Here is a 25378-nt window from a genome sequence, read left to right as displayed (position 1 = left end):
TGAATTTCAAGAAGCACTCGATAATCTATCCAAGGTACTACAGAGATACCAAGATCATAATCTATCCCTCAATAGTGAGAAATGTTTTCTTATGATGCAAGGAGTAGTCTTGGGACATTACATCTCAGCCAAAGGAATTCAAGTGGACCTTGCTAAAATTGAGGTAATCCAAACTCTTCCAGTCCCTACCAAGCAAAAAGATGTGCGTAGTTTCTTAGGGCATGCTGGTTACTATAGGAGATTTATCTAAAAAATTAGTACCCTTGCAAGCCCTTTGTATGGACTTTTGTTGAAGGATGTCGACTTTCAATGGACACCATTTTGTGACAAAGCATTTCAAGAACTCAAAACAGTACTCACACAAGCACCAGTCCTACAAGGACCTAAGTGGAACCTACCCTTCTATATATACATTGATGCCTCTGACCATGCAGCAGGAGCAGTTCTTGCTCAAAAAAAAGGAGCCATAGAAAATGCAGTGTATTTCATCAGCAAAAATCTATAGGGACTTAAACTCAATTACATTGTAACAAAAAAGGAGATGTTAGCAATCATATATGCTCTCAATAAGTTCAGACATTACATTATAGGATACCAAGTCTTTGTTTATACTGATAATACAACAATAAGATACCTTATGAACAAACCAGTTGTTTCAAGAAGGCTAGCAAGATGGCTCCTCTTAATGCAAGAGTTTGATATTACCATCATTGATAAGCCAAGAAAGGCATAAGTTGTTGCTGATTTCTTATCTAGACTTACACACCAGCCTGATGGGCCTATAATAGATGACTCTTTTCCGAATCAACATTTGTTTGCTATCACAGTGCACATACCATGGTATGCAGATATAGCTAATTATTTAGTTACGGGAAAGGTGCCTAACTTCTTCTCCCCAAAGGATAAGAGAATTTTGATTGAAAAGAGCTATGGATGTTTGTTCTATACTGGACCAGACAATGTTATGAGAAGATGCATTAGAGAAAATGAAACATTTGACATCCTCCATGCATGCCATGATGAATCTTGTGGCGGTCATTTTGCGGCCAAAAGAACATCAATCAATATACTTAACACAGGGTATTATTGGCCTACCCTACATAAGGATGCAGCTAACTATACTAGGAAATGTGATAGATGCCAGAGGATGGGACACTCAACAAGGTCAGATGAGATGCCCCTGCATCCATAGGTAGTTGTTACCCCATTTGATAAATAGGGTATGGACTTCATTGGTCCAATTGATCCTCCATCTAATGGAAAATCCTACATCCTAGTCTATACTGACTACCTAAGCAAATGGGTTGAAGTCAAAGCAATGAAACATGCCAAAGACAACAAGGTTGCAGAGTTCTTGTATGAGGAAATATTTACCAGATATGGGGCACCTAGAGAACTTGTCACAAATCAAGGTGCACAATTCACATCTAACATGATCGTTGCTATGATAGAAGAGTAGAATATCAGACATAAAAAGTCTACACCCTATCATCCGCATGCCAATGGTCAAGCTGAAGTGACTAATAGAGTAATTGAGGCCATCCTCACAAAAACAGTTGCACTACATAAGAGAGATTGGGCAAATCGCCTTCCGGAAGCAGTCTGGGCCTACCAGACATCCTAGAAAACAACAACAAGGTTTACACTGTTTGAGCTGATTTATAGTAAACATGTTGTAATGCCCATCAAATTTGAGCATAAAACTCTGCGTAGAGCAGTAGAATTGGGTATGCATTTGTCAGAGGCACAACAAGAAAGAATACTGCATCTCAATCAGTTGGATGAATTGAGAAAATCAGCATTGTAGAATACACTTTTAGTCCAACAACACTGCATGAAGTGGCATGACAAATATATCAAATCTAAAATTTTCATGTTGGGGACTGGGCTTTATTGTATGATTCTAGGTTCAAGGATAATTTGGGGAAATTACAAACATGGTGGCTAGGTCCTTATGAAATTGAACAAGTGTTTGACAATGGCACAGTCAAGATGGCAACTATTGACAATGCAAGGTTCAAACTACTTGTTAATGGCCATAGACTCCGCTTGTATCACAAACCAAGCACCAAGGAGGAGTTTCTTAAACAGTGTCAACCACTTCCGACTCTTCCTGCAACCACTGATGGTGATCATCCGGATCCACCATCTACTTGATGCCAAGCGTCCCAAATCATAATAAATACTCCATGTCTACCTGGAGTTTCTTTCTTTGTTTCATTCCACGTCATCTCCATATCATTTCGCTTTTTTGCCTTTCATTTCACTTCTGCCACCATAATTATTCTTGTGATATGGTTGTGGTGAAGGGATTGAGGATTCTTGTTACAGAGGAGCGTATTGCTCAGGTTTATGGTTTGCCTAGGTACGGTGAACCATTTTCATAAAGTAAAGATGCTAGGTTTGCTAGAGCACAATTCACAGAGCACGGTGACCCTCCCTTGGAGGTCACTAAGCAAGGAACTAACAAGTTGTATTTTCCACCTCTTTGGGCTCATAGGGTAGCCTATATTATTAAGTACATTACTTGTGAGGGAAGACAATCTCAATTGCACTCTATTCATTTCAAATTGTTGTGTCATTTAAGGCATGGTAGGCGAATGAAAGTTCTGAATTTCCTTTATAATATACTTAAGCAGATGGCAGCTCAGGTACAAAAAGGCAACCTTCACTTTGTGTCCCACCATTGCTTAATCCAATTGTTGATTGAGCAAACCCTAGTAGAAATCAACCCTGGGATGCAGTCGGTGGATATTCTAGCTATAAGTAAAGCCCGTCCACTAAGGCAAATTCTCAGCTCTGGAAAAGTTGCAGAAGCTTCATCCTCTAGACCTACTGAAATTCACAGTGAAAATTCTTCTAGTGAGGATGAAGATGCCACTCCAAAAGTTGCTCAGAAAATTCCTAAAGAGCAGAAACCCTCATTCAAGGGTAAGAAGAATGAAAAATCAGTCCAAGGAACTAGGGTTTAGAAGAAGAAAAAGGAAAAACCTTCTAAAAAGCAAAAAGGAAAGGAACCTAAAACCTCTACAAAAACTCAAAAAATAGAAGACCCTGCAGCAAAAGATGGTTCATCTAGCCGGAAAAGGAAAGAAATGGAGAGACCTTTATTAGGAAAGAAGCCTACAAGAAATAGTCATAGGCTGAAAAAGAAATTTAAAGGAAAAGCAACTGCAAGGGAGAGAATTGAAATTCCAAGCTCAGATTCTAATGAGGAAGAACAAAAAAAACAAGAGCAAGAATATGAAATGTCTCATTCAGAAGAATTCTCAGAAGAAGTGGTGAACAAGGATACATGAGAAGGTGAAGAATTGGGAGGAGAAACATTGAATGAAACAGAGCATGTAAATCAAAACATGGTTCGGACTAATACAAAAGAAGAAGAAAAAGAAACAGAAGAAGAAGAAAAAGAAGCAGAAGAAGAAGAAGAGGAAGTGTCGGTACATTTTGGAGAAATCAATCTAAACACTGACGACAAACTTCTAGACCTCAGCAAGCCAATCAAGACAAGACTAATAATGAAAGAACTGTTGCATCTAGGTTAGCAAATCTCGTCGAGGCTGCTGGGAAAGTGGATCAAGAAGAACGACAAACAAAGGTTAGGGTAAGTGTGCATGTTCCACCACCTTTTTCTTGGGGATCAATTGCTCTTGAATTATTGCAATTATTAGAAAATGAGGAAGAATGGAAAAGAGAAAAAGATGCCTTAGAAAGAAAACTGCAGGAGGAAGATGTAGAAATAAACAAGTTGGAGGATAGGACAGATAACTTAGCTACTATGTTACCTCAGGTAATAGAATGTAGGCCTCCTCCAAGGGTATATTCTCTTTATTTGAAGGAATTACATCTTTCTTACAAGATAGGTAGGGAGTTGTCTAGACTGAATTCATCATTCATGACTCCCGATGAGTTTGTCAATGCCTATAATACCTCTCCTCATAAGCAAAAGAACTTACTTTGTGAATTCTATCTTCACAATTATGCTATTCCATACACTCCTCAGTGGAATACACTCCTTTCTATTGGAGATGTTCATCTTAGGGCATTTATGTCCTATATTCAGAATGAGAATGTTAGGGGTGAACATGCTAGAGAATACATGGATATGGTGCAAATTGTTCCATTACCATTGAGGGCTGAAGTAGGGGACCCAGATGAAATCTATTATAGATGGAACCGGCTTACTTCTGATCCAGGGGTCAAAAGAAGGATTTTATCACTAAGAGAAGAAGTTCACACTAAATATGAACAAATGGTAGAAACATCTACAAGAACAATGTATGAACATCTGGCTCGAAGATAGAATGGATTCCTTGAGGACCTAAAAAGAGTAGAGCCGCATTCTTTAAGAAACTATCATGCAACACTCAGGTGAGCAGCCACCTATATACACTTGGGGTAGACACATTAAGAAAAATGGATTCCCTTGATCTTTCAACCACCTATGTTATGGTGGCCTATTCCTTACTGGGAGGAATTGTAGTATTATGATGTGGAACAAGAACCGGACAGATGAGAGAATCTCAGAAAGGACCAGGGGTTCTATTGGAGCCCTATTGCTAAAACACGAGGGGAGACTTCTGCTACTGACTTCAAGCTACTGACCTAGAAAGAAAATCAAAAGACCTCTGTCGAGGAAACATCTGCTGGTGGACTAGCAAAACCTTCAGTTGGGGGGCATTATGAGCCATAGTTTTATGCTTCTTTTATAGACATTTTGCTATCTTTAAGACACTTATATTTTGATGATGGACTTTATGAACATACTTTAACCGACCTTATATGCTTGTTTTGATAAGTCTTATTACCTAAAGTTGAAACCTTTATTCTGTCAGAACCATGAACTTTATAAATGCAATCATAAGTATTTACTATTTTTATGTGTGACAAGTGAATGTGTTCAAAATGAATGATCATGATGTGTGGATAGAACGCTTGCTCTAACCTTTGTGTGGCAGCTGCATGGAACAATCTTTATGAACGAACAAGGCCTCATTTATAGCAACAGGGTAATGTGGACAAAGGATGGACAGCAAGGCAATAAGAATTCAAAGATTTGTTGTCGACTTGGTCACTATTGTCCCTTCTCATTAAGGAGTATGTAGACTAATCCTGATCCATTAATGAATATTGTTAGTTGTCATGATGTTAGAGATGATTTAGGGAAAACATACAAATGTTCAAAGAAGGACAAGAGTCCTGATTATCTTAGCTTTCCTAGATTTTATGAGTTTTAAATAAAGCTTCCACCTAGATAGTGGGGAGTGAAGCGAATGTTATGGGATTTGTTGCAAGGATGAATGTTATAATAAATCCTTTACACATTCCTATGTGTGTTAGTTCTTGATCATATATTGAGTAATGTTATGTTGTCTAGATGATTTCTGAATAAAGAAAGTATCTATTTTATGAGTCAATATAGCATTCTGATATGGTTGTGGGCTTAATCAGTTAATTTATGTTGTAGTTCTCATCTCAAGAGACTCATCCAAGGGGGGCCACTTGGTGAGGGATCTGTATGGTTGTCTTTTACATATTTTATTCTTCAAGTTACTTAATTTTGTTTCATTTGCGTGCTCGTTGTCTATTCCTGCAGCCATAGTCTGTAACTGTGACTATTCCTACAACCACAACGGGGCAGAATAGCTATTTTTGTACAAGTTGAAGAAATTGGTAATTAGTTAGCAGAAATTAATACTATCTTTAGAGTACTGATTTCAAGTAATTTCATTTTCTGTAAATGATTGTTTAATCATTTTCAATTGCTTAAAAGTAGGATAGACTTGTTCCTAGATATTCTTAGTGCATATACTTTGCAGTCACATTTCGAGTCACGTGTCCTCGGATCAATAGATAAATGAGTCAAAAGAATGGAATTTGGATAGCTGCTCAATGGAAACTTGTGTCTTAGCTTGAGTACCTAGCTATGTGATAGCCATTGTTTTGCCTCCACACTTGCAGTGACATCAAAAAGTTCCTACTTGCAATGAGGAACTCAAAACCTGAAATTGCACAAAAAGCTAGGAAAATGAAAGCAAAAATCAACCAAAACTTGGACAACGATGACAAACACACCCACTGATGATTAGACACAAACAAATACGACTTTTGAACCTCATAAAACGTGTCTTAGAGAAAGGAACTACAAATTTTAAATAAAAAATTTGCAAGGGTTGTCAATTTTTGGAAATTCAAAAATCAAGAACAACAAGTCCTCTGATGTGGAGGTGCAGAATTTAACAAAAAGAAAAGAGGGTAAGCCCCTAGTGAAGCAGTCCAACGGAGGATACAAGATGAACTCCCTCAAACCCCTATGGGCAGCGCTTCTCAAGGTACCCATTCAATTATTTACCCTAGAGGGTCATTACTCTGTTGTTTATGAGCATCATTTTGCTCTTCTTAACCACTTTAGGCATAAAGATGAATTGCCTTTATTTTCTATCTCCTTTCCTAATTGAGAATGGGTATTAGAGACCATAGGAAGAACACTAAGAACCCTATCTTGCATGAAGGATTAATTCTATTGATTATGGAATATTTTAAGTTGTCTAATGAGAAGTCTAAGATCACCCCCCCATTTTAGAAAGTTATGATAACAACTCTGAGTCAAAGGAAGAGAACTCAAATAGCCTCTATTCTGAAGAGGACAGATGGAAAACAAGGGATGAAGATGATCTTGATTTTGCGTATCAAGAGGAAAAAAGAAAGAAGACTGGAAAGAAGAAAGAAAAAAAAAAACTTCCCCTATTCACTCTATTTCTTGAAATAGTGAACATGATAGCCAGAGGTGTTTGAGAGATTCCCTTCCTATTACAAACAGAGAAGGAAGACCTCCTTTTCCTAGAGACTTGGAGAAAGATTCTTCGTTCCTAAACTTTGATAAAGAGAGCCCTAATGATCTATAGGGGTGGCTAGGAACACAGCGATGGACACTTTCAGAATGCACAAGTATTTCAAAATTTCTTCAATGAGTTGAACGATATGAATATTAAAATTCGATCTCTACAAAACAAAATTGAAAAAATCCTGTCTGAAGGTGACTTGTGGACTGAAAAGGAAGGAAAAAATGTTGTTGCCTTGCTTCAGAAGGTGGTCAAGGATGTTGAGCATATGAAAGAGGACTATGAGGGCAGGATTACCCGTCTGGAAACTTATTACAAGAAAATCAATGATCATCTAATTACTTTAGTTAACTTCAACTACAAAGTTGTCAAGAGCAAGTTAAGACAGCATGAAGGTCATGACTGAGAAATTCGAGAAATGCATGAAGCCAAGATGCAATTTGTAGATTAGAGGCTTTGGATAAGGGCAAACAAATTTTCCCTGAGGATGACAAAGGACCTTGTACCTGTACACATGCTCACCTCAAAAGCTTTGTTGAACAATCAAACCAAAACCTAAAGGACTTGAAAAAGCTCTCAAGGAATGCTTCACAACTTGAAACTAAAGCAAGAAAGGCTTTGGAAAGCCTGAACTAGTTCTTGTTTAGCTCGTTGGTTTGCTTCTTTTTGGTTGTGGGTTGGCTGTCTTTTCCCTGATTATTTGTTGATGGCAGCTTTTTGTAAATAGGGTTTCAAGTCCCTTCATTACCTGTTTGACCCTTAATAAATAACAAACCTTTTCACACTAAAATAAAATACATGTATTCTCCTCACTAGCTCAAAGTAAGGTTAATGCATTTTAAATGCTCAGCTATAATCTCCTTCCTTCATCTTTAAGGAATAAAAATTTGTTTTTAAATAAATCTGTACTAAAAATTTTTTTTGATAAATCTCATCAATCCTCCTCCGTAGACTATATACAATAGTCTCCTCAAAGATATACAAAGGAATTAAATCCAAGAGACAATTATTGTCCCTTAATTCTTTTTGTTTATCTTTTTTCTCGCATCAAACATAGCCACAATCGTATCCTTCTATGTCACAACTCTCCTTTCATTTCTCTCTACCAAGAATCTTTGATTTTCAATTTTCATAACTCGTGACTGGAGCCATTAAACTTTTCAATCTTTTATTCTGATGTGCTTGTCATGGCTCTTCTAACCACACTCAAATTTGCAAAACCACTGAAAAAAATGCTCCTAGTGCAACTACAAAAAAAACCTAATGACACTGCAAGAAAAGTGTTCCCTTTTACAATCCAACCAAACCTCTTATACCAAATACAAGGTAAACAAGACAAAGAAAACAATGAACAATAAAGAATTTTAATCTGATTATGATGTGACAAAGCTAATAAACTTGTATCAATAAAATAATGGAGAATTAATATAACAAATCAACGAACTAATATTATGCTAAATACCTATTGAAAAACCCTTGCAAGAAAAAACTCCGCCCCCAAAGAGACCCAAGCTTGTATTATCCTCAAAAAATAATTACAATAATATAATCCACTCGTCCCTTTAATGGTAAACCAATTGCATAAGAGTTCCTACAAAGAACCATACAATCTAATATCCCATGAATCAAATATATAGGAAAATTGGAAACAAGAAACCATCAAGTGGCATCCAAAATTACTAATTGAAACCATAAGCCATGGTCAAAATCCAATGCCCCTATGGTCATGGTCATGGTCATGGTCATGGTCATAGTCATGGTCAAGCATCTCAACGTAGTATGTAACTCCTCTTACATCTCTCACACATCATAAATGTCATAAATGTGATCACAACAATCAAATTGACCAAGATCCTAATATTAGGTGCTCCATGAGAACATTGATTGTTTTGTCATAGCATCAAATATGAAAGATATGCTTACAACTTGCAATCTTGATCATTTTTTCATAGTCTCCATATTACATACCTTTTTCACACATCCCAAGTCTCCTACAAAATAAATATATCTCTTCCCTCACATGAGCATCGTCCAACTTGGCCCCATTCCATGAGGTCCAAAGATTGGAAATTATTTATCGTCTACATGATTAAATTACGGTTACAAGACCTAAGGCTTGCTAGGTGAATGTCACACCTAATTTTAATAGCAATAAGTATGAAAATTTACAATGACATAAATATAACAATATACAAGACAAGAAATATAGCAATATGGAAGTAAATGAGAATGTTATATCTCTAACTCTCCAGCTTGCATGATTTTTATTGTATTGGTCAATGTATTGCAATACTTGCATGGATCTAGTAAGGACAAAAGGACATTGAGGTTAAGAAAAAGCATGTTACCATGATAAGGATTAAGTTTTATTACACTTGACCTTGTGCGTTTTCAAGTCATATCAAGATGAGCTCCATTAGTAGTCATTTACACTAATGACATTTTCCTCACATTTGTTGGTAATAATTACAAGGCATGGAGACCCACTTAGCACACAAGCACCTCAAAGCATTTGGAAGGAAACATGAAAATAATTCATCATTTTGAAATTTCTACCCTCTAATCTCTTTCCTAATTGCCAAAGCTTTTGGATCATGTAATGCCTTACAAGTCACATCATATTATCAAGATGTCAATAGGCATCAAGGCCAAGGAATAAAGGAACCTAAGCCATGTTAAGAGCACCTAGATCATGTAATATGACATGATAGCTCTAGTCAAGCCCATTCTAATCATGTGATATATCAATGATGAGAGATGCAAAGTGTCAATAGGTCCCTTGACAAAAGACGTGTTGATAAACTATTTTAGAATGCATTCAAGAGTATCATGCAATGCCACATGTTCAAAGACACAATGTTAAAAAAAAATATTATGTTTATGTACATGGAGTTGAAGGTTTCTAAATGAAGTGAGTTGGAAAGACAATTGTAGGATACATCTTGAATTTAATAGCAGACACATGCATACAAGACTCCAATAATCATCTATAAGTATAATCATCGTTATTCCAACAATTGCGCAAGAAGTAAAAATGTTATCCCAACATGATAGGGTAAAGGCCAAGATGGTCTCATGGAGAAGAAAATTTCTAAACTACCTCATAGTTGTTTTCATCTACCAAGCAATCCATAGTATCTTGAGGTGCTCATCTGAATAGCTTGAATGCATTGGAATTTCCAATTAATTGGATATTTTATATGATATGTAATTGCTTAGTGTTATGGGTTGTTACCAAATGTCAAATCAGATTTTTTCATGGAGCTTCTTCAACCACAACTCCAAATATCTATTCTCCTAAAATAATTGCATCTTTGGGTTCTTCCAATCATTTTCCAACATAATAGGGTAAAAGACCAAGATGGTCTCATGGAATGGAGAAGAGAAATTCCAAATAGGAATTGATGCCAGATATAATGCAATTTGTGAACCCTCAAAATCCTAGTGAAGATGATCTATTATCATTTTCTAAGCAGTTCTTAGTATCTTGAGCCATGTCAACCCTAATAGCTTGAATGTCTTAGAATTTCTAGTAATTTGCATATTTTGAAATGGCTTTGTAATTGCTTATTGTGGTGAGCTGTTACTAAATATCAAATTAGATTATTCCATAGAGCTTCTTCAACCATGGCTTTAACTATCAATTCTTCTTTAAGAATTGCATACTTGGGTTCTAACATCATTGACAACTAGACCTCTATCCATTGGTAGAGTACAAATTTCCCAAGTTTCACCTTTCCCCCTCATTTGTTCTGAAAAAATGTCACAGCATTGTTTCTAGTCTTTGGTATATTAAGCAAGAGGGAAAAAGACATTAAAAAGTAACAAACTTGCCATTATGTGTACAATCATTATACTTTACTGCTAATTGAAGAGTCCAATCTTCTTTTCATAGTTGTTTATTAACCATCTCCAAATAGATATATCAACACCAAAGTGGATGCTCAAGAACCATATGATTTCAAATGGCTTTATAAATTTTTTATGAGCCCTTTAGGAGAGTTGCCTTCCCCAATAAGAAATGCACTTGGTTTTCCTCACCAACTATCATTCCAAATGCTCCAACATAGATGTCCAAAGAAATCGTCATGTCACCAACATACTCTTAAGACAGATCAAATATCAAAGCTGTCATCTATAAAGTGCATTTTACTGGGTAACTGCATCTTAATAAGAAATCCCCTTAATTTAACCCTGAACTCTAACCACATCTGATACATATACCAGAGCATGTGCATTGAAACACATAAATTGGTGCTGTGGAGGGTATTCTATTCTAATGGATCTTTGTTGATGGCTTGATAAAATGAGATTCTGCTCACAGAAATCCTTGTGAAAGCCTGTGTGAAGATGCAGTACCATTCAAATTTCAATCTTGCCATAAGCCTTGTCAAGTCTATTTTCAAAGAAGTCTTTGGCCATATTTATATGCCTCTGACCCTATACTGATCTTTGACAAAATTCTGAGTATTTGTCAATAAATCTTCCTTGACTTCGTTAGAAAGCAAGGTAGATTCATGACAAGATGTCTGTATTCTGTAAAAAATCATACATAAATTCCTAAAGAAATGGAAAAAGATTTGGAATTTAAGGTTAAAGAAATTGACGATATTATTGTGAATGAAATTGCCAAGCATGCGGAAGCCTTTGGAAAATGTTTAAAAAAAAGCCGAAAGGGACATTAAAGAAATAGATTTTCCAAAAGGCAATCACGTTTCTTACAAGTGTTGGGTGTATAAAGTTATAAACTAAGGATTTATTTGCAGTACCATGTGTTTTTCTTCAACAGCGATTTCAACTTCAAACATTAGTATAAGTTTATTGAACATAAACACAGTAGATCTTGAACAATGTCCCATGTTGAAATCTAATAACAAAATGCAAAATTTTCAAAAAAAATCCTTCTTGATCAACTATCATAAATTCATAAAACTAGTAGAGATCTACATCTATCAGTTTCCAAAAAAAATACCTTGTATTTGCAGCAATATAGGACCTGAAATACTTATCTTGAATGCATATATGATAAGCCTAAAATGTTAGAAAGATAATGAATAATCATTGACATTAGAATGGAACAAACCCTATACTAGCCTGCTTAAAAGGAGAATGCTACGACCATAAGAAGGGGAACTTTAATTGATACCAAAATAAGATAACTGTGCATAGATTCTAACAAACATAATATATCAAATCAGATCAATTTTTCTTTATTGCCCTCTTTATGCCACTGTCGTCTTTTAAAGTGTATGTATTCAACTAGGAAATGCGGTCAAATAAAAATAAGATTAGATCTGATTAAGTTTCTAGGGTCAGATATGGCAAATATATGTTTAATGATGCCAATGTTGTCAAGAACTGAATCTAAGCCTTTGTAAAAAGAAAACAGGGAGGTGATTGATGTAATTTGACACCCTTTTTCTGCTACAGAATAAAGCTATTCATTCATCTCATCCATCATGCTTTCCCACATTTTTTAGCCTCTTCACTTCCCTCGAAATTTAAATAGAATACTCAAAATGCAAATCTTTATATCTTGCATTATTCATCGACATGCCCATATATATGTGTTATATGAATGAGTGAATTGAGTGTGTGTGTGTGTGAGAGAGAGAGACAGAGACAGAGACAGACGGACAGACAGACAGACCTGCGTTGGGAATTTGCGATGAAGGAATCTACTTTAGGTACAGCCAGTGCCACAACAAGAAGCAATCCTCCCACACAAAACCCAGCTACCTCGCTTGCTCTTATATCCTCCATATATTGAGTTTTTTTCTTCTGTTACACTCAAATTAAAGATGAATCATAAAAAAATTGTAATAGTTATAAAAAGAAATCATCAATTCTAAGCTGGCAAAACCCCATTCATTAATAATATAAATCAAAACACACAAAAAGTAGGTATATAGAATTTCTAGAATGTGAAATAACATAATTAAGATATATCATATAACATAATCTAGAATTTGCTGTAAAGGGTTTCGGGGCCCCTTCAAAACCTGTTTTTCACGTAATCAAAAACATAATTAAGATATGAGAATATGAGATACTGTCATATAACTGGTCTCTGCAATAAATTTAAGTTTATAGAGGTGTCTTCCCTCAATTACAAATGTGAACAGTTTAATGGGATCTCAGTTTCCCAGAAAAGTATGAAAGAAATTAATCAAATGAAAAATATTAATCCAACCCCCAGATGATAGATGGAAAGTACTAAATTAATTTACAATAGCTGTGTTTTAACCCAATCCCCAGATAATTGAAGCTAGACTCAAATATTAACCTCCTACACCGGTAAGTTTTCTAAAAAAACCTTTGCATGTACTCTAACCTCAACAGACAATAATATTAAAACAGCATACAATGCAGAAACTATAGTTTCTTATGGACACACTACCATCAACAAGAACAATACTAAAACTTCATGAGTTATTACTAAAACTTCATGAGTTATTATTAATCCAACCCCCAGATGATAGATGGAAAGTACTAAATTAATTTACAATAGCTGTGTTTTAACCCAATCCCCAGATAATTGAAGCTAGACTCAAATATTAACCTCCTACACCGGTAAGTTTTCTGAAAAAACCTTTGCATGTACTCTAACCTCAACAGACAATAATATTAAAACAGCATACAATGCAGAAACTATAGTTTCTTATGGACACACTACCATCAACAAGAACAATACTAAAACTTCATGAGTTACTTTCAAATAACCTTTTTCATAGTGTTTTTAATTGATGAAACAAGGGAATCTACTGGGGTCCTGACCTGTTTTAGAAGAAGTGAAGATTTTTAGACACAGCAATACAAAAAAGGATTAAAAACAGTTATGCATATAAACAACAATTCTACCATGGAGACTGTTGTGACATTTTCACACATCGTCCCATTGCAAATGGAGACCCCTACTTTTCGCTTTTTAGGTGGGTTGTTTTGTTAGTTTGCTTAGCTTGGCAATAATTTCATAGTCTTAGTCTCTGCTCATGAGAAGGTTGTGTTGTGTCAGTCAAGGGTAAGGAGAATTTTGAGTCAAATAGGTGAGATCAAGCTAGAAGGTCTTGGTTTAAGTTCAAAATCATGATCAAAATGTCAAGACCTAGGATTGATTGGGAAGCTGTCAAAATGCAAAGTTGTTGAAAGGGTCAAGAATTATCAAAGTTGCTAAGGTCTCAATATTACCAAGTGATGAGGTAAGAACCGATCTAGACTAAGCGGATGAAGAATGGATGTCAAAGAGATCATAAGTGAGGATGAGAAATAGATGGAAAGAAATATAAGTGGAGTACTATTGTGACCTTTTCCACACATCGGCCCATTGCAAATGGGGACCCTCTCTTCTCCTGCTTCCTAGGATTTTTGTTAGTATCCTATGACCTTCCGCTTCAGTTCTACCAAGCCTTGCCCAGAATTGAGCAGTTCAGGCCCTGACGATTGAAAGTTAGTTTTTGCAAGTCATGTGATTCCAGAACACAAACACCACCAGAGTGCTTAGATAGGCCGGAGGACGAAGATCGCAATTGATTTGGACAAATTCGAACAACTTTCTATTTTTAGAAAGTTTGCTTTTTTGCTTTTTCCTATTTTTTAGGAAGTTTTGTTTTTGGCATTTTCAACCCAATCCCCGGTATGGCTATTTTTAGAAATTTTTCCCTATTTTTTAGGGATGTCTGCTTTTTGCTTTTTCGGGATGGGAGTCTAGGATTTGCATTAGCACCACTGACCAGCTTCGACCAAGACCCAAAAATTCCAAGTTTTGACCTAAAAAGCTAGTTCCCTACATTTTAGGGGTTGTATCACTTCAAATGGTTTGCCTAAATATGGATTTCAAATTTCAAGTTAATCTGGTTAATTTTGGTTAAAATGTGAAATTTTGAAATTTTCCAAAATTTTGTCTAAGTATGGCTAAATGATAAGGTTGAATGTCATGATAGGTGTGGAAAGTCCACCATATGGAAGCCTCAACAAAAGTTCGCCTTAGAAGGAAGGTGTGTGAAGGTGAAAGAGTCATCAACAAACTCCGCCCTATGCCTTGGGGTCACATCAAGGAAGTCCGCCATACCTTGGCCATGCCTTGGGAAAGGTCTTGAAACTCCACCCTATCCTACCATGTTGAAGGCCAACACTCCAAAGTCCGCCATGAAGGAATGCCCTCCAAAGTCCGCCATGTGGGAGCCTTGTCTAAACTCGACCCTATCCATGAGACCCTCTAGAAGTCCGCCCAAGGAAGGAGGATAGCCAAGGAAGAACCCATGAGGAGAGGTCTAGAAGTCCGCCATGAAGGGGTATAACCTAAAGCCCGCCATGTAGAGGAGTCTCTAAAGGCCGCCATAGGTCAAGAAAACCAAGGAAAGGGGGTATCAAAACTCCGCCATGCTTTGGAGAAGCCTTGGTGGCCAACACCTAAAACTCCGCCCTATCCTAGTTCCTTGGTGCCACCTCTAAAGTCCGCCCATTTTGGAGAAGTCCTCAAACTCCGCCCAAGATGCTAAGACATGGAAGAAGAGCCATATGAAAAGTCCGCCCTAGGCCTCCAAGTCTTGATGAAAGGTTATCTAGAAGTCCGCCTTGGCAAGCAACAAGGTAGGAAGAGTCTCCAAAGTCCACCCATGAGGAGAGGCCTTAGAAGTCCGCTCAAGATGGATAGAAGCCAAGTCTAAACTCTGCCCTCCAAACATATTGGAGCCTTCAAAGTCCGCCTTGGTGGAGGTGACACCAAAGTCCGCCATGTCTTGAGAAGAGCCTCCAAAAGTCCGCCATGCCATGGAGAGGTAAGGGAAGTCCGCCAAAGTTGAAGAAGATCAAGATAAGCCACCAAAAGTCCGCCTACACATGAAAGTCAAACAAAAATCAACAAGAATGCAAGTGATGTCATGAAAATCTTTCAAGATTTTAAACTTAAATCCAAAATAGAAAGTTTTCAAATTGGGAAGTATTGGAGGATTATTGAATATTTTCGAACCTATAACCAAAATGGAAAGTTTTTTTTGAGAAAATATTTGAGGATTATTAAAGATTTTTGAACTTAAATCCAAAATGGAAGGTTTTTTTTGAGAGAGAATATTGGAAGATTGGTAAATATAATCAAAATGGAAAGTTTTTTTAAGATATTTTCTTAAAACTTGGAAACGTGACAACACTTTCCTAAAGAATGAAGTTAAAATTAGAAGTATGAGTTGGAAGATTTTAAGTGTTTCTAATTGAGGATTTAACCTTATTTACAAATACTTCATTCCAAACTTCATTTCTACACCAACAAGTTCGAAGTTACTAAGGAGAAGCTTAGTAAAGTATTTCAGTTTGAGGATCATCTGGAGAAAGTTTTTGATATTGCTGGAAGTTAGATAACTTTTTTGGTAAAAGTTTCACAGATTTTTGGAGAAAGACAACTAGTACGAGGAAGAATTATTTGACCTTTTCTGAATTTTCTTAGTGTTTTTGAGAGAATTCTAGCCCTACTTCTACCCATTCGAAGGTGAAACCATATTCATGATGCAGATTTATGGATTTTTTCTGAATATTTTCCAGAATTTAATAAATGATTTTTCGAAAATTTTGGAGAAAGAAAATCATTTTTTTTGGCTAAGTAAGAAAGTTTTCAAAGTTATGACACTCAGTCCTTGAGATTGAAAGGTTTTTCAAAAGAAAATTCGAGTTTTTTTTATGGCCCAGTATAAGATGAAATTTTCCAACACTTGGCCATTTCGCAGCCCCGTTGCTTTTTTTCAAAATTTTGCAAATTATTTTCTAACTTAAAATTTCATTGTTTGTCTGCAAGTCCTAGACATTATGAAATTTCAAGTGGATAAAGATGCTCCTCCGAAGTCGAGGATGACTTCAAAATGGAAAAACGTCAACGACACCAACCTCGGACACATCAATCTAAGGGAATTTAAGAAGCCAATGTTTGGTCTGGACAACCTCGTGCCTACCATCATTGCGTGAAAGATGATGAAGAGTGGCATCGTGCATGCTGCTGGCTCCCTCCCCACCATGCAATGCAATGAGCTAGTAGTCGAGTGTGCCAAGCATTACAACCCCATCAGTAAAGACATTGTTGCACCTGACGGAAGGGTACTGGCGAACATCAATGATGAGGCCATCAGAGAGGCCTTCAGGATCCCAGAGTATCACAACACAGTGTATATGACAAAGGACGAAGCTGACGGTCTGTATCAGGACCACCTAGAGGAATATGATGCCATAGTTAACCATTCCTGGATAGATAAGCCAAGGAAGGGTGCCTCCAAACTTCAAAGAAAGAGCCTAGTGTGAGCATACTTCAAGGAAGACATTGGAGACATGATCGTCTTGCTCAATAGAATAATGGGAAACCCTCAAGGAGCTCCATTCGAACCCTTGATGTATTACTTCATTAATGAAATAATCAATGGAGTAAAAATGATAGACTGGGCTAGGATGATCAGCGACAACCTAGACAGCCAGCTGAGGAACCTAGAGATGAATAGGACTTTCTTCATGAGTTCCTACCTGTTTTATTCCTTGGCCAGGACCTACAGATACAAAGGTCTCACTTGTAGAAGAGAAGTAGGGAACAAGGAGAACCAGTTTCCAGTGTATGATTGCTATCCCCAGCTCCACATGGAAGAGAAATTCCATTTCAAAAGAGTGAATGATACTTTACTTATGCACATCACTCGAACATTGCAAGGTGGGCTGCACCAGAGACTCTCTCAAGAGTCTATGGACTTCATCAGTCAGTTCGAATATTGGTACATCCAATATCCAAAGTTCACTTACCTCCGAATTCAGGGATTCTTCGGACCTCCATACAAGCTTCCAGCTTACCCTACCAACCGAGTGGTGTTGCTCGAGGTTGTAAGACAATTGGAGGAGTATATAGTGATTCAAAGGGATAAGCAAAAGAAGGTAGGAACGTCCTCACTTACAATTGGCAATGGGCTAGAAACATGTCCGTCATCACAAGCTGTTGCGACCGCTGAGAAGGAGCTAGCCTGGTATCCCCTCTATCAATACAAGGCAAGAAGGAATTTCGATCCATTCCACAGGATAAAGAAGGTCAAAGGAGCAACATTTGAGCACAGACCGGACCTAAAAGATTACTAGGCTAATGCAGCCGATAGCTTTGAGATCAGGAAGAGATTCTAGTCAAGAATTCCTTTATGGTGAGAGCAACAAAGGTATTCAGAGTTGCCGATCAAGTGGAGGAAAGCTTAGAACTTTAGCAGCCAAGCTTTGAAAAGATGAAAAATGAACCCCTAGTTTTAATAGATTGGACAGAGGGGGAGAAGTCAGATCTAGCCAACCTCATGAGATCGGTGGTTGAGTATTCGAGGTGGTGGACGTCTAAAAAGACAAGGCAGTTAAAGGCCAAAGGTGTGACTTTGACCTACGAATTGATGGGAGTAGATGATACTTTGTCCATCAATCCTTGTACCTCTGTCGGTGATGCCCGAAATCTAGAAAGTGTTGGGTCTCGAAAGAGGAAGGAGTTGGTTGGAAGCTCCACAAAGGTCACAGGGAAAAGGGTTGTAGGTGAAAGAAGGGAGTCTCCATCCTGAGTGTCGCTTCCATTGTGCCCGATCAGAATACAATTGGGGAGCAAGAGATGAACATCTGCATGATTGATGATGAAGTGAGAATGCCTTTTCATCCGGTTAGGGAAGTAGTGGAAGAGGTCGTCCAAAGTCCAGACAGAGAGCAAGCTGAAGCACCTACAGTCTTCTTGGATGGCATACCAGCAAACCCAGGAGAGGCAGATGATGAGTTTGACTGGAATACTATAGAGCAGTCAACTATCCCGGATTGGCTAAGGGAAAGAATAAAGGCCAAGGTCCCCAAGGAGGCCTGTTCCGAAGAGGTCACTGCAGAGTTTCTGGAGAAGGTGAATGAGCCCACTATAACTAAACCACCCAAGCCCGCCAAAAAGTTTTCTCTAATTCAGATAGCGGTGCCCAAAGAAGGAAAGACTAGGGACAATGTCGCTGCAGATGACTACGAGATCAATACCATAGAGTTGGGCAAGCCCACCCAAGACCAAGAGGTCCAGTATTTTGACGACTCTTGCAATGCTTTGAAGACAAGTCTAGCCTAGGAGAAAGAAAAGAGGAAGAAGGTTGAAGAAGAGAACCAGCGGTGGAGAAAGTATGTTCTCCATCTTACCAAACCGCTCAACCATGAAATCGCGGTTATTCTGCCACAGCCTCTTCAGCAGGGATCAATGAAGGATTATGAGGATATGAAGGGAACATTCACATAGGCTAAGGAATGGATTTCAGATGCCTCAGCATGTGCAAATATACTGGTAGAGAATTTAGTGTCAGCACATGAGTCAACTTCTTCACTTGTCAATCGTATCCAGGATCTAGCCACTAATTGGGAGGATGTGGAGGAAATTCAGGATGAAATACTCCCACATCTAAAGGTTATCTAAGGCTTGTCGAAAAGAAGCCTAGCAGATGCAAGTATCATACAGGCCGGAGACAGGTACAACTTCAGCACATGGTACTATGCCTTGGTCACTCGGATTGAAGTTCTGAAGAAATCCGAGACCAAATGCTTTGAGACAGAGGAAAGTGTTAGAGAGATCCTGGGCAAGGTATTCCATGTGGCGTCAGAGATCTGGAAGAAGGAAAGCATAAGGGAGAAACATTTGCAGGCAGAAAACCTGAGAGCCAAGATCCAATCTAGCTTCTTCAAGGATTCAGGGATGATTGACAAAGGCAATCTCTCGAAAATTGCAAATTTTCTCTTCATCGATGAAAATTTTCTTGCCCAAGCGGTTGAGTGGGAGAGCATCCTCACCACCTGTACCGATGATGTGGACATCATCGACTTCCAGATTGGTAGTATGCCAAATGTCACCATGAGGAGGTCAAGCTCATTGTGTCCAAGTACATCGAATCTACAAAGGAGGAAAGTAGGCGCTCACCCCAGTGAGATTAGCAGTTGTGCCATGTGTCACTTTCTTATTCACTCAAACTGATGGTGTTTTGGGAAACCCTAATTAGGGTTTATGACTTTCAATCTTGGCCCTTGATCATTGTTTAATCTCAGCCATTCATTCATTTTTGAAAAACTATATAAGGTTGCCTCCTCTCATTTGGAGGGGGTGAGGTTTTTGATGTATTGTTGTGTAAGGTCATTTTCAGATAACATATTGCATGTGCGCTGCTCTGTAATCCCTATTGTTTGAATGATTTGCATGGTTTCAATTTCCTCAACACTTAGTTAAAATTAATCTAGAATTGCTTTCATTGTTGTTAATTTGAATGAAGGATTTGATGTGTCAATTGATGGTGTATCTCCGCTCATACTTTTGGTAAATGGATGATTTCCATTTTACCATGCAAAGTTAGTCTGAGCCCATCCTCTGTGCATCCCAACATCTTAATCATAAGCACAATCCATTGAAGATTGCACCGGCTTTGTGTAGTTGTCCCTAGTGTGGCGAAGCAAGGTTTGGTTTCTCGAGAGCATCCAGTTGATACTGTCTCTAAAGTTCATAGGATTAGATTAGCCTTCCTAAACCCTGTCCCTTTTTCCTTTTCTTTTGAAAGTCTAAATCCCCTGAAAATCAGAAAAAAAAAAAAAAAAGAGCCTAAAATTGCTAAATCCATCTAAGTCCAGCAGTTCAAGACAGTTGTTAAACGTAAGTCCCCCTTGAGATTTTCAGCATACACTACCCAAGAAGCTATTCCACTAAAGTCGCTTGTTCGCACATATAGACCTTGGAATCAATAGTGATTTTTCAAGAGGGGATAGAATGCCTTCGGGTATCCTATCCTAATGTTTGGTAGATGATAAAACAGACACCAACAAGTACCAGTTGTTTTCCTTGGATTTCCGAAAGGAAATTCAAGGGTAAAACCCTCACCAAAGGGAAACTCGACATCATGATCAGGCAAAGTGTGGATGAAACTAAAAATTCCATGAAGTGGAGAGATCCATGACCTCATCAAATCCACGACTGGGTGAAATCCATAACCTTGAGGTGAGGCAAAGAACTTTGTTCATAGCTTACTCAAATCAACAACTTGGAAGGCTCAATGCTCAAGTCATATGAGAGGTGGAGTGATCAATCTATATCCTTAACCTTCCAAAATCCATGACTTAGAGATGACATGATGAATTTGTCCATGAGTTGCCCAAATCCAGGACTTTAGTGAATTGGTGAGATGATCAATCTTTCAAGGGTTGGGCGAAATACATAAGTTTGGTAACTTTAATGCTTAGAATGGCTATGACAAGGGGAGTTAACATCAAGTCAGCCTTGCAACAATTGTATCCTTCACTTAGCGAAATTGATGAATTGAAAAGGTGAGATTGAATTTATCCAGGAGTCCACAATAACCACGACCTCCTATTATCCACACCCAAGCAAAATCCACGACTTGGAGGTCTTGAGGGTGATGTTGAGTGAAAGTTGCACTAATCAAATTTATCCCTGAATCTTCAAAATTTGCAAAGAAAGTGCTTTTAATGATTAAAACAAGGAAGAACTGAAATGATCAACTTTATCCATGACTTGGGTGAAGATCAACATTTGTCCATAAGGTTGAAGAATCTGGAAGGCAATGATTATCCTTAACAAAATCCACAAAGTAAAGAAATCCACAACCTTGAGGTAATATGCTCAATTTGTCCTTGATATGGCAAAATCCATGACTTTACTAAGGAATTATCCATGCCGAGAAGGTGAAGAGCAAACCCACTTGTACTCCTAAAATCCACGAAATTGTGGAGTTAATAGCAAGTTTGAATCAATGAAGGAAGAAAATCCATGACAAGGTAATCAAAGATCAAATTTTTTTCTTACACCTTCAAAATCCACGAAAAATCATGATGAGCATTTTGCCATGAGAAGGTAAAATCTACAAAAAAGTGATGAAATAGCAAAATTTTCCTTGAGTGCAAGAAATACATGCTTTGCTCAAATCCACAACTTGGAGAAATCCATGACTTTGAGGTGAGATGAAAAATTTGTCCATAACATGATTAAATCCACGACTTTCATGAGACAAGTGAGGCATATTCTTAATAAAGTGGGATGTGTTGATTCAAGACCAAAGTAAGTCGGCCCTCCATGAAGACAAAAGTGTTTCAAATTTAACTTTAAATTGCAAATTGAAAGGTCGGCCTGCTTTGGGAATCGAAAGGCCAAAGGGTGTGACTCATGTTTGAGCGCCTATATGAAGGGGTGAGCATTTCATTTACTCACCAAATCGTAATCAATTCAAGTCACAAGCAATCAAGTGCAGAACTAAAATTAAAATTGCATAACAACATAGCCTCAAACATTCAAGCGAACTATTTCAATCATTAAGGCAACTTCCTTCAGTAGTAAAGGGAGCGAATTTCATCAAGTACTCAAGGGGAATTTAATCAACATCATAACAAATCTGCCAACCCTTAAATTGAGTTCAAGGAGAGAATTTCAATCATACCCTGCCAGCATTGAATCTGAATTTGATCATCAACAATCACTGCAAGTTTGACAATCAATATTTGAGGGTGAATTGGTAATTACACCTAACTAATTTCGTGTGATTTTAGAGACATCTGTGTTGATGTGTGTTTTATGCACTTCAAACACAAAATAAAATACCAAGGTATCTTATCCTCTCTTGAATAAAGTCTCTCAAATGCTATGCTTCACGATCAAATGAGACAACTCCAAGGTTTCTACTAGCAGGTCTTGACTAGTGGATAAGCTCAATGGTTGATGTGATTGTTGTTAATCCAAGGGGACTTACATTGAATACTTGAATGTTGAACATTTGGATGTTATTAGAACTTAGATTCTAACTACTTGCTTGAAAATAAAATAGCAAAAGAATTTGAGAACAATGAACAATCTTAGGTCAAACTTCACTAAGCCTTGCTTTGGCATACAAAGCAACAACTTTGCAAAGCTTGATGTGATCTTCTAAGGAAAACAAGTGATGTTCAAATCACTATCAACAAGAAGGATACCATCAAGGTGATGCATATCAAGGTACGAATAGCAATTGAAGTTAAGCTCATTTAAGGATTCCAGTTGACCACACAAGGCAAACTTACAATCAGCAAATTGCTAGTGGTATGGATAAATGAATTTCACCATTAATCATTCACAATTCCTATCATTCATCTAATTGACATGAAAGCAAATGAATTGAGAAGTAGAGACCATGCAACTTGTTGAAATGACACATTAATTCACCATAGCTTCAATGAAATCATATGTTCTTTACAACAAGATTTTGGCAACAATCTTTGCGTTCTCCTAATCTAACTTCTACTTCCTAATTGTCTGGCTACTATCTATCTTCTATTACTCTACTATTGTTAACTTGCTATTAACCCCTTTACATATGAGAAAACTGAGCCTTATAAAGATAGCTCTTTACAATGAATGGCTCAAATTGATTCACAATCAATGGTCGAGATCACATGATAAAAAACCCTAATTAGGGTTTGTCAAAACAACTCCCTCTGGCCAATGAGAAAATTACATTTTAGGTTCAATATTGAATGTGAACCAATAGAAAATGAGGGTAGGTAGCTCAAAGTTTGTGCCTTCTTTGAATGAGTCAGGTGCATTGCATCTAGACACGCTGATGTGGAACCCCTCTGATTGGTGGAATGATGACTAGGATGCCACCTCAATTTGCACTTGTAGACTTGATAGATCAACACAAAGGAGTATTGAGCAATATCTCTTGATTCTCAACATTATTCAGTTTGCTCAATGTAAGGATGATGGGCACCATTATAGTTAAGCAACTTTGATTAACTTTTCTAAAATTATCTGCTTCTTTGATCATGTTTGATGTAACTGTATGATGATCCTGATTGATCTTCCCTTATTCATGATACACCTGATGAATGATGCACCTGGTTAGATTTAGCTCCTCAATGTACTGACTTTGATTCTTGGATTCCCAAAGGGAATTCAATATTGCAAAAACATTCTCTCATCATGTAAGTTATCTTTCCTTCATGCTCCAAGGTCCCTGACCTCCTAGTGTTGAGATGATATCTTGAAGGTCTTTGAACTTGTCTTGATCAACTAAACTTCTTCATGTCGCTATGATGCAATGAAAGTTTTGAATGTATTATGCTCCTCTTGTTGTCACCTGCAAAACAAACAAGAAGGCATCAAAAATATATATAATTCACACTTAATTTTAACTATCTTTCACCTCTTATGTGCTTTGATTCGTCTGATCAAATGATATCTTAGTTCGGATTAAAGTCTGATCTAAGTCTAATCAGAATCACTTATTGAATGATGTTCAAATGATGTGAAACACCTCCTTCATATAGGCTCTGCATGTCCAAGAGTCGCCACTCTTCACCTTAATCCCCTTTAGGCCAACTTGAATTTTATGAATGAAATGTTTGTTTGATGCGAAAAGGGGGGGTCGGCAATTGGGCTTCCATTTGTAGTTGAGAATTTCATCTTCAAGATTTTTTTTTGCAATCGGTGGATTTTTTGTTCATTTGCACCAGGAATTTGGTGGCATTTACACCCTCCTTTGTATTGATTCTACCTAATCGGCATTTTGATTTTCTTTTGCAACAACTAATCGATATTCTTTATGCCACTTGTATCTCCACATCGGCAGTCTTAAAACTTCATTTGCATTTCGGTGTTGGCAATTTTGATTGTTTGATGATCACTTGTATTTGTGAAATTCATTAAGACAATCGGCTATCTCTTCTTCATTCGCACCAGAAGACCTTGATTAGTATTTGCATTCGCACCATAAGGCCTTGATCAGTATTTGCATCCTCATTTATATGTAGTGATTTGACCGATCAAGTTTTAATTGTCTTAACCTGTCAAGATGAATCAGCATTTTAAGCTTGATTCGTACCTGATGTTTTGAACGATTTGCCTATTGCAAGTAATCCGATCGGATTTTCAAGGTTCATTTGTATGATCTGGTTGAATTGATCAGCTTTTGATCATTTTGTTATCAGCTTGCTAAGCAGCAGTTTCATGTCCATTTGCATTGACAAGTTTACTTGATCAAATTTCGATTATCTCACCCTATCAAGACCAATCAGCTTTAATGGCTTGATTTGTAGTAGTTGATTTGATAGATCAAACTTAAGTTGCTCTTTTCCAATTAATCAAACCGGCCTTTAGCATGTCATCTGCACTTGACAACTTAGTTGGTCATCACCCTTTGGTTTGCACAAGGAAGCCTGATCGGCATTTTGATCTGCATTTGCATTAACATCTTATCGGCATTTCAAGGTTCATTTGTACTTGCTGATCCTAGTTTTGCTATCATTGTAATATCCCAGTAAAAAAAAATTTGAATTTTTAACAATAAGAGATACAAGCAATCACCACAACCCGTTAAGGTTAGAGAAATAATCCAAACTACTGAAAGGGAACCCTTCCACCTTTTGTTCACCGAGAGCCCAGTCTGGGAGGGTGAGAGCATACGGTGTTCTGGGGATCGTTAGCAACAATAATTAAACTGAAATTATAATGCCTGGGTGGCAAGCCAGCCCCTTTTGCTTATCCAGCAAGGTAGAAACCAAACTCT

At 37.5% G+C, this 25378-nt stretch overlaps 1 protein-coding gene across 3 annotated transcripts in view; it reads right to left on the bottom strand.

Annotated features, from left to right (window-relative positions):
- LOC131079601 (uncharacterized) overlaps positions 1-25378 on the bottom strand; it is an 82348-nt gene that overhangs the window by 13894 nt on the left and 43076 nt on the right. For all 3 annotated transcript variants that reach the window (XM_059211279.1, XM_059211280.1, XM_059211278.1), the window contains one exon: positions 12493-12623. In XM_059211279.1, the coding sequence (XP_059067262.1) occupies positions 12493-12605 (113 nt within the window). In that variant the 5' untranslated portion in view covers positions 12606-12623. The remainder of the gene's footprint in view (positions 1-12492; positions 12624-25378) is intronic.

The sequence above is a fragment of the Cryptomeria japonica genome, chromosome 9 (assembly GCF_030272615.1).
Source record: "Cryptomeria japonica chromosome 9, Sugi_1.0, whole genome shotgun sequence".
NCBI lineage: Eukaryota > Viridiplantae > Streptophyta > Pinopsida > Cupressales > Cupressaceae > Cryptomeria > Cryptomeria japonica.
The sequence above is the reverse complement of the archived record's forward strand: the minus strand, read 5'-3'. Positions and strand labels throughout refer to the sequence as shown.